The sequence below is a fragment of the Vigna umbellata genome, chromosome 3 (assembly GCF_029865625.1).
Source record: "Vigna umbellata cultivar VRB3 chromosome 3, Vumbellata_1.0, whole genome shotgun sequence".
NCBI classification, from domain to species: domain Eukaryota; kingdom Viridiplantae; phylum Streptophyta; class Magnoliopsida; order Fabales; family Fabaceae; genus Vigna; species Vigna umbellata.
In genome coordinates, this window is record NC_142167.1 from 39,746,749 (window position 1) to 39,757,552 (window position 10,804).

At 32.6% G+C, this 10,804-nt stretch overlaps 1 protein-coding gene and 1 long non-coding RNA gene across 2 annotated transcripts; one reads left to right on the forward strand and one right to left on the reverse strand.

Annotated features, from left to right (window-relative positions):
• LOC148202469 (uncharacterized) lies at window positions 1-2,528 on the reverse strand. The gene is made up of 2 exons (XR_015785156.1): window positions 1,338-2,528; window positions 1-184 (listed from the first exon to the last, which is right to left on the reverse strand). It is a non-coding gene; the product is annotated as an uncharacterized LOC148202469 (long non-coding RNA).
• A 7,411-nt stretch (window positions 2,529-9,939) lies between these two features.
• HB52 (homeobox protein 52) lies at window positions 9,940-10,804 on the forward strand. Its single transcript, XM_088108365.1, has one exon. The coding sequence runs from the start codon at window positions 9,982-9,984 to the stop codon at window positions 10,588-10,590; it is 609 nt and encodes a 202-aa protein (XP_087964491.1). The 5' UTR covers window positions 9,940-9,981; the 3' UTR covers window positions 10,591-10,804.

Here is a 10,804-nt window from a genome sequence, read left to right on the forward strand (position 1 = left end):
TCCAAGCAATATTTTCCTTATAATTCGTAGCAAGAATTGACAAACTAGTTTTAGACACCAAAACAGAACCAAAAGCACCAAGAAAAGAACCAGTACTAGAACGTTTGAAGCCCAACACTGCACCACCAGCAAGGTCACCAAGTGTTTGATAAATGGGTCAAATAAGTGCACCACTAGTTCAGCCCTTATCAATTAACAAATTATAATTAGGTCAAATATGAGTTCCAGCCGCTGATCATCAATTCTGCACATTCACTTCAATTGGACTAGCACAACACCATCAAACAAGATATGTTTGTGCTGCCAATTGAATCAATTCAGCGAAACAACCTTATCCGCTAGCTAAATTAAATTCAATCATAATAATATTCAATGCCCGATTTCAAAAGTACAAGAATCTGCTGCACACAACAGTTGAAATTAAAATTTTCACCGTTGCAAGGATTCAATCAAGGAAACCAGTAGCTACATAATCCACTTGCTTCCAATTTTCCGCTTCAATTTTCTGATTAATCCTTTGATTTCAATTTACGTGCAGATTCACAAAATTTAGGATTACACTGATTGGATCAACAATGCGACCAGCCGCTTGTACCAAATATACGTGATGAATTTCTACTATCAAAGAATAAAATTGCACCAAGCTGCTTGTTATTTCAAGAAATCATGTGAATTTCAATTCACGCCACAATTTCAATCTAATCACTGAATTAAAATCAGATTTCTTTTTTTCTTTTTAAAAATTCTGCCCCGCTTGAATATTCAGTGACACCTAAACAAAATGGAATTGGAATTTCCTATTTCATGCTTCAGCCAATTCGTTCTCTTTCAAATTTACAAGGCACCCGAAAGCATGATATAAATCAATCCAAAAATAAAGTTGTCAACACACTTCGATTTATATAACAGAATTTCATCGCAAGGTGCAATTGAATTCAATTGCCAGTGAATTGCAAACAATGAGTTGACATGCCTGCTTAATTTCAAAATCCAATTCTATCCCATATATGCAAATCAGATTGCACATTAAATTTCTTTGCCACCACTACTAACACAAAATTCAAATTCTAATCACCAAATAACAATTCAACAGTGCACAGAACCTGTTTCCAGATGCGCTGAAATTGAACCGCAACAGCGGATTATGTAATCACTCTTTATAGAGTTAGTTCTGTTAGGTTTTGAGTCTGTTTTGATAAAACAAAATGATCTGATTTGTTTTAGAAACTGAACTTTTGGATCAAAGGGTAAGTGTGCATATATATCTTCAGTGTTTTTCTCAGAAAGAATATAGTAAATTAATTCAGTTCTTTATAACTAGAGTTGTGAGCAAGTACCTTGTATGCCAGTGAGTTACCAGAGTGAGGAAGATTCTGCGAGTGAATGAGAGGAGAGTGCATTAAGGACAGGGACAAGCAGAGAACCACAGTTAACCCGCAGGGACAAGGTTGTTTCGGCCGCTGTGCGTAATGATAGGATATGTGATGTGTATGTTAGGAGGAAACATTAAAAAGTAGTTGTTGGTCGGGTTATTAGGAGGAGTGAGACTTTCTATATATAGTTGGGGGTTGTTATATGCGGGGGACATTTTTTGGATGTTTTGGAGAATTGTTGCCAGGATCATTGACATCCGGTGTGAAGAGAACATTGTCCCTTGGATGCATTCATGCTGTACTTGTTTCCTAGAATCAATAATACGAGGTCTGTTAAGTGAGTTTGGGTGTTTTCTTGGTTTCCTCTATCTATAAACTTAGCAATGTGGTCTGACCTGCTAGATCAAAAAGAGGAAGGATCATGGAAGGCAGAATGAATGTGATTGAAAGGTGGGCTAGCGAACAGGATAAGGCGAATGTGGAATTGAGACTATATTCAAGAAATTAAAGAAATGTTGCGGAAGTTCAAGAATCACGAAAAGGGGCTCAAAAGGAAGTGAAAATTTTGTTAACGGAGGAAGAAAGGGAAGGACAAAAGAACTTCTTCAAGATATCATGACAGGAAAGAAAAAGGTAAATGGAACTAGGAAGGGTGAGGAAGAACCACTTTGCCTGTGGGATGAAAGGGTGGAGTTGCCCACATTTGAAGGAAATGGCACCTAACGTCAAACAACAAGGGCAACAAATGCTTTTAAGTTCAGATATGTTAGAAGTGGACTTGAGGCCTAACTCATCCCCACAAAACCAGCTTGTAAGGTGAGGTCTGCATCCACTTATATACTTTAATTTGGCCTTATCTCTAGTCGATGTGGGACTTCCAACAAGATCATCAAAGGATTAACAAAAGTACACCCAACCTTCAATAACGTGGAAGAAATGCAATCCAGCAGTTCAAGACCCAACAAAAAAAACCAAGAACCTTTCTTGAAAAGATCTTACAACAACTCAACTAAGGATAAGGAGTGTGAAAATTTTATTTCAGAGTTTGGCAGCAGTAACGTGGACTAGGAGCAGGAATGACAAAAATAGCTGCATATCCGCGAATAAAATTCAGAGAGACAGTTAGTATTCATAAGTATTTATTATCTATGGATCTTTTAATACTTGTTTATAAACGAATTGATATAAATATTATCCTATTCATTTTTACGGATATTCATTATCCACAAAAAATTAAAATTAAATTCATATTTTATTAAGTTAAATTTAATTAAAATTAAAATTAATTTATATTTTATAAAGTTAAATTTAATTAAAAATAAATTTATATTTATATTATATTTTTTATTTTTCTGTAATTTTATTTTAAAAATTTATAAAATATATTTTTTTATATATATGTGAATATTTTATGGATTTTAAAATATTTGTAAGTATTTTTTAAATGGGTATCTAATTGATAACAGAAGGTGGATTTTTTTGTTGTCCGACTTGATCCATTGCTTCCATTGCTATCTCTAACTGAGAGTGGGGGAAAAATTCATCCAAGAATTCAATATATCGGTGTCACAAGTAAATCCCCAACACTAGAAGATCAATTGAGGGAGTATTTCTTGGCAAAGTTGCAGGCACAATAAGATTATTAACAACACCACCAATGTGGATGTGGCTGAGTATTTGTCTGTGTTTGGAGAGCAAGGACACATAAAGTGTGGTGTTATCTGGTAGGAATTGTTCGGTTGTTAGGATGCCTGTGATGAACCACATGCCTGGATCCAATCACATGTATAGGGATTCTTCTGGCCGGTTTGCAGCTGGTAATAAGTGCGGTGACAATAATACATGGGGATGAAATGATTATATGAAAATATCAGATTTTTTCCTGGTGGATTTGGGGTTTTTGGTGGATGAAACTACGGTTTTTAACACCTCATTTCATGTGATCAAGGAATTTAGCAGCTCCCCCAAGAGTGTTATTGTGATTGCCGAGAGAAGTGAGAGTGGTGCTCGGAGGTCTGATGGGCATATTGGAAAGTTCACTTGGAGAATTGAGAATTTTACTAGGTGGAAGGACTTGCTAAAGAAGAGGAAAATCACGGTTACAGATTCAAGAAATACTTCTAGGGATTGGAATTGTTTTGTTCGTCATTGTTTATCAGTTGTGAACCAGAAAATGGAGGATAAATTTGTCACCAAGGAATCTCAGAACTTCTACTCAAAAGCTGCAAAGGATTGGGGTTGGCGTTAGTTTATGACACTCACCAATCTCTTTGAACAAGATTCAGGTTTTCTTGTCCAAGACAATGTCATGGAAATTTCGAGTTGAGCAGCAATGGCTCTCCTTTGGATAATTGTAGGAAAAGAAGTTCATTTACATGGAAAGTTGAGGATTTCCTCGCTTTCAAGGAAATAATGAAAACATGAAAAATGTTTTGTAAATTCTTTCAAGCTAGTGGAAGTGCACTTCAAATTGTGTATATAAGTTGTTTGACACCATATGTATTTATTTAGAGAGTGACCATCCTGTTGGCAGTGTTCCAGATAAAAATGTTTGGGTGAGATACAAGATGGCTGTGGTGAATCAAAAGGACCCAGCCAAGACCATGTGGAAAGAATTGGCTATCTGCACAAAGATGTGGAATAATTTTGTTTTGTGGTTCATGAAGGTGTCTGATACGTTAGAAGTGGATGCAAGATTTCTTGTATGGGAAATATTCGATTGCTCCATGGTTTGAGTATTCTGATCTAGAGGTTTTAACATCAGAGGATGACTAAGTTGTTTTGACAACTGCCAGACATACGATTGGAGACTTCACATATTTTGCAAACAAATCTGGTTAAGGCTCAGGCACGAATGAAGTGGTATGCCGATTTCAAGAGAACGAATAAACAATATGAAGTGGGGGATTTGGCATATTTGAAGATTCAACCTTCCAAGAAAAATTCGTCATCTAATACTAACTTCCATAAATTAGCTGCAAAGTTTTATGGTCCTTACAGGGTTTTAGAAATGAATGGAAAGGTTGATTTTAAACTCGACTTGCCTCCTAAAGTTAAAATTCAGTGTTATCCATGTGTCCGTACTCAAAAAACCATGGGAATAAACCTGTCTCCACACAACTACCGTTCGTTGAAAGTGAAGGCCAATTTGTTTCTCAACCTTTGCTGTTTTCGCAAGAAGAATGAAGGAGAAACAATAAACCGGAACAGAAGTGGAAAGAAACTAATCCGGAAGATGCGGTATGGAGAGAGCTACACCAAACGCAGCTCCAATTTCCAGACTTTCAGTGGTTGCAGTCGTATATGGCCATGAGGTCAAGTCCCGGATGATGGGCGGTACATTTGTAATAATAGAGTTAGTTCTGTTAGGTTTTGAGTCTGTTTTGATAAAACAGAAACTGAACCCTTGATCAAAGGGTTAGAATGTATATATCTTCAGTGTTTCTCTCAGAAAGAATATAGGAAATTAATTCAGTTCTTTGTAGTCAGGGAGTTGTGAGTGAGTACCTGCGCATGGCGGTAAGTCACCGGAGTGAGGAATCCATAAGAGAACGAGAGAGGAGTGCATTAGGGACAGGGACGAGCGGAGAACCACAGTTAACCCTAACATATTATTATTAATTGATTCAAAGAATGGATTGAACAAGCTGCCCCAATAAATCACACCGCCACCATGCCAGTTGTTTGAAGAAATGTTTCTTCCAATTCCACAGTTCGGACCAAATTACATTTGAACAACGAATGAATTTCCTCAATTGATTTAACTGATTTTTTTCACACAACAATTTGCCGAATTTGTTACGTTGAGTGAGTTCACGCAATTAAAGTGCTTCAAATGCAGTGAAAAACAAAACTGCAATGCAGCACTGATCACTGAAAAGAACTCCAATCAACCGAAGAAGAAAACTGCACCGTGCGAGCTCCAAATTAAAATAGCTACAAACTATTCTCGATTACAGCTCCTCCATCGAACGAAGAACATTTCACTGAATTGAATGTTGCTTCAGCGAGGTTCATTTTCCAGTTCAAGCTTCCAATTCCAGTTTCAACTTTCATGAATTCACGGCATTTGATAAAATGCTTCAATAGCAATCACGCTGATTGTTTCCAAAATTTCCAAAACTGAATTACAGCTGCTTCACGTGCTCGCACTTTACCGAATTGAAGGCGCCGTATGAACGATCTACACTAACCGACAGCACCGCATTTCAATTGAATCAATTTCTCAATTGCACTGATCACCGGAATTCTTCTGATCACCTTCTCTATTCACTGGTTTGTTGGAATTTGAAAAACGTGTAATTCTCACCTTTGAAAAATTCTGATCCGAATCATTTATCGATTAAGATTCACTCGTATTCCGGCCAATCACCAATCGCCAATCTCCAATCTCCGTTTCACTCAACTTCATTTTATTACTTGGACACAGATCTCGTATTATCCAATCATTGAAATTGGTCGTGTACGATCAAGCGAATCGCAACAGAACCATATAATTTCAAAGTTTTGATAGTATAGGAGCAAACTACACAGGATGAACGCGCAACAAAAAACAAGGTGAAAACAGAAAAAGAATCAAATTCCTAATTGCACCTTAGAATTGCACCACTAGAAATCCGAAACTAACTTCAGAGATGTGAATCTAAGTTCCGAATAACAACAAATGATGGAAATTTGATCAAGTATATGATGTGGAATGATCATATACTAATAAACTCCAAACTACCTTTATTGACATCATAATTAAAAGAAATTTTAATGAATAAAAAAGGTTAACCAATAAACTTTAAACTACCGTTAGAAACTTCCAAAAGTTCTAGATAAGAATTTAGAAATTCAAGAAAATAATTTAAGTTTCAAAATAAACAATTCTAAGTACGGAAGTCTATTTTATACTATGAATCTTGTAATCATAGATCCAAATACTAATGTTCTTATGTGAATCTGACAAAGAGTCTATAAATGGAGCTAAGGATTTCTGGAAACTTCTTGTTGGATAGTCTATGCCAAACTTTAAAAAAGATAAGATTGGAGATTTACATACAAAAAAAAATCTTTAATGTTTAAGTAAGAGAAAAGTTGGATCTTATAAATATAATGTTTAATATATACTTATATATATAGATTCTTTTTTGTATTTACATTTATTTTTAAGAAATTTTTTAAAATTAAAACAATTCATTTTCAATTGTAACATATGTAAATAGCAGTTTCTTTAAATTCAATATATTTTTATTAGACATTTTTTTATTAAATTTAGTAATTTTTTAATTATAAAAATACCTACAAAATAAATAAAAAATTATTTACAAGAATTATTTATATTTAATAATTATAATAATAATAATTTTATTATCATTAAAAAAGTGTACCCATATATGTCACTCATCTATATATTCCTGTTATCAAATATAATATATATATATATATATATATATATATATAAATAATGATAACAACAATATATATATTTTTAACTCAAGGCTATTATGTGATTCTAAAAAAGATCTTGTCGTCCCATCATTGCATATTAGAATATTATTGTATAAATATTTTTTTTTATTATTCTATATTTAGATATTAGATATCTGATCTCTATACCCCTAGAGTGTTACATAACTAAAAGCTAAAGATTAAGGTCAATGCTGGAAAAATTATTGAAAGACCACATCATAATTAGCCAAGCCACTGTGTACTAGTGTTCTGACCCTCAAGTGGATTTTGTTTTTGAAAAATGTTTTTTTAATAATTCTTTTTTTATAGTTTTTTTATATTGTTTATGTAGTAATAATTTCTGATTGATCCGTTTGAAATATACGAATTAATAAATAGTATTACTTAATTTATTATAAAAAAATTGTTAACATTAATTTTTTTTTTCTTCAAAGTCGAAATTTAAGTGAAGAGTATAATTTTTAGTGTCCAACAAGGTCAAAATTTAATTGCATCAAAGTAATAACATGAAAAGAAAATACTTTTTCTCTCACTAATATGATTTCGAGTAATAAGAAATGTAAAATAATTATAAAAACTAAATTTTTATATTTTTTCAAAAAGAAAAAGAAGTATATTTTGAATAAAAATTTTATATATATTAAAGCATATTTTTTTATGATTATCTAACAAAATATGTAACCTAACTATAGTAGCACACAATTTAGTATCTTTAGAATGTAAATCTTTCAAAGTCCCACATTTAATTCAACATATTAATTTGATCTAGAAAATGGTATTATTTGCTTTCATTTGTCGAATTTTTCTTTTAGTTGTCAAGTTTAACGAGCTAAAACCGAATTTATGAGTTTCACAAGCTTGTCAAGCTCAAATAGAGTATCTTTATTTCTTTTTCTCTATTTTAGAAATATTTTATTTCGTAATGTTTTATATTCTTATAATTAATAAGAGAAGTATTGATTTTTTTTTTCTATCTCTTTCTTTCTTTCTATTCTTTCTACATGATCATTGTATGTTTTTTACAACAAGGACCAAAAGCTATTTTATATTTTTAAAAATACCCAGTTTCCAAGAGTTAAAAAAGACTTTAAATTTATCTCAATCTCACAAAACTAGTAAAAAAATAAAATTTACATCCAGTTATACACTATAAATTAGTTTTATCTTTAGTTGACGTATATAATTCAAAACTTCTGGTAAGATTCTCAAACAAGGGTGTTATTGAAGAAGCTTTGTTCGAATACATTGAGGTAAAGTGTAATAGGATAAGCTTACTGAGCACACACCGACAAATAGAAAGTTATAGTTGGGACAAGATACTGTTGTAAAATGTGTAGTTATTATTATTTTCACTTTCACTATCAATGCAACTGGCATTGGCGTGGCATGTTCAGTTGCATGAAGGCAAGAACTAAGTTCATGCACTTGGGATAGGAAGAGAGGAAGTGAGGCTATGAGCCATCCATTTCTTCAAACAGATTCAGTGAAGGGTTGCAACTTCATCATTGTGTGAAATAGTTTAGCTTTATGTGTAAACCAGTGTGAGATCAAAGGATGCATGAACTTAGGCCTCACCCACAATTCTTTTATACATGGGTGGGGAATATCTTGTCACCTTCCAAACGACACACCCTCTCATAATTGACTTAACATATACAGTATCTCATTAATCATTCCCATCTTTCCAATTAAAGTTAGATTAGCTTTGTTTAAGTTCAACCAGACAACCTCCATATCACAACTTAATGGAAATAAATCATTAATAATCACTATTTCTAGCTTTGTCTCATCCAATCTTATCACCCATATGTCTAAGTAAACGCTGTTCAAAAGATTACCTAGGATCTTTAGCAGGATTCGATAATATGTTTCAATTTTTAATTTTAAATTAATACGAAGTACTATTCAAACTTGGGAAAATAAATATATAAAAATAATTTGTGCTCTTTTCTTTCTTTTTTATATTTATGCATATAGACAAAAAAAACTAATTATTTCTATATATATTTATTTTTTCTTTGGTAGCACTTATAGTTACCTATTTTTTTTTAATGTATTTATTTTTGTTTTTCTTTCACTCAAAATTTGGTCAACCTTTAAATTTTTTTATGTGATTGGTCAAATCACCTATTTTTTACTTTTTTTATTATAAAATCATTAAATAGAAATCAATTTTAGAGATTAAAAATAATTTATCATTATATTGATTAATTTAGATACCAATTTATAAACAAAAAATTATAAGTATTTAAAATAGTTTCTTATGAATAAAAAATTATAATTGATTTATAAATGAGAGTCTAAATTAGTCTCTAACCTTCCTAATTTAGACATTAAATTTTTGGTAGCCATGTGTTAGCTAATTTTAGAAACCAATTTACATTCTAATTCACAAACTAATTATAATTTTTTATTTATGATAGAACTTATTTTAAGTACCAATAATTTTTATTTTATAAAATAATTTTTAATTTTGTTAATATAGTGATTAATTATATTGATCTCTAAAATTTGTTGTTATTTAATGATTTTATTGTAGTGTTTTTTTTTCTTTTAAGATGACTTGTGACTTACTTTCCCTTCACAAACATTTCTTTAGCATTGTTATTTCATATTCATCCTTTTTCCTATTTTTTTTTTCAAAAATAAAGTCAAATGTTAATGGTGTTAGTAACTAAAATGAGATAGAATTGTTTTATATTATTTGATGACATGTAAAGTGATGGTGCAAACTTTATTTACATGAAAATTGTACTTAATTTGAATATATTATTTTAATACAAAACTTATTAATCAAGATCTAATATTATATATATATTTCCTTTAGATGTCAAGTAACGTGACATAAACACAGTTGAATGAAAAAAACTATTAATCATGGGATGTCTTTTTTTATCGGAGGGAAAAACAAGGGAACAAGAAACGGGACAAGTGGTTTTAATCCTACATATGCATGTAGACAATTCATGTTTGCCAGCCATAGCGTAGTATTTGCAAAGACTAAAAGCTCTCTGTCACTGAGTTCAGTGGGGCTCTTGATGTGTCTCAAGCTAAAAAGCCTTATAAAACAACAAGCACTCTACTTTCCCTTACGAAGAACACACTACTCACCAAATCCAATTCATCTCGTTGTTCCAAAGTTTCACGGAATCAAATGGGGGATCTCTTCTTCTCCTTCAAGACCCAGGAACACGGTCACCAGAGAGCAAAACACAACAAGAAGAGGTTAACCGAGGAGCAGGTTACGATCCTTGAGAAATGCTTTGCTTCCAACATGAAGCTTGAGCCGGAGCAGAAATTCCACCTTGCAAACCAACTTGGTGTTCCTCCAAGACAAGTTGCCATTTGGTACCAGAACAAAAGGGCACGCTGGAAGACTCAGAGCCTTGAGGTCGACCATGGTGTGCTTCAGGCAAAGCTTGAGAATGTGATGGCCGAAAAGAAGCAGCTCGAGAAAGATGTCGAAAGGCTCAAAGCTGACCTCAAGAAAGCCCAAGAGATGCTGCTAATTGGTGATGTCGTCAAAGGTGGAAAAAATAGCAATTATAATAATGGTAATAACAATAAAAATAATAATAATAATAATAATAATAATGGTTCTTGCTGTGAGTTTTCGACTTCTTTTGAAGAGGGAGGGAGTTCAGGTGTGGTGCTTGATGATCATGAGTGTTGGCAGAGTGGTGAGGTTATGCAGGTTGAGGAGCTGTATGCTTACTTCATGGGTGCAAATTATGGGTCAGGCTTGCATGAGAAAAGGGCATAAAATATGACAAACTTTTGGTGGTTTGTACATTTTTCTTTTTCTATGTCCTTCGCCAGGATCCAAAAAAGTATTAGAATTCGTTAATTTACATTTTTGTTTAAGTCAAGAAATGTTGTATAAAATCCATGTGCATGTGTCACATTGTGACAATGCAGACCGAGATTGCCTTTCCAAGAGAGAAAAAAAAAGTGAAATAGAAAAGCAATTTGATAAC

Bases quoted from the DNA above. Each gene is read 5' to 3' on its own strand.
- HB52 (XM_088108365.1), top strand. From the start codon at position 9,982: ATGGGGGATCTCTTCTTCTCCTTCAAGACCCAGGAACACGGTCACCAG.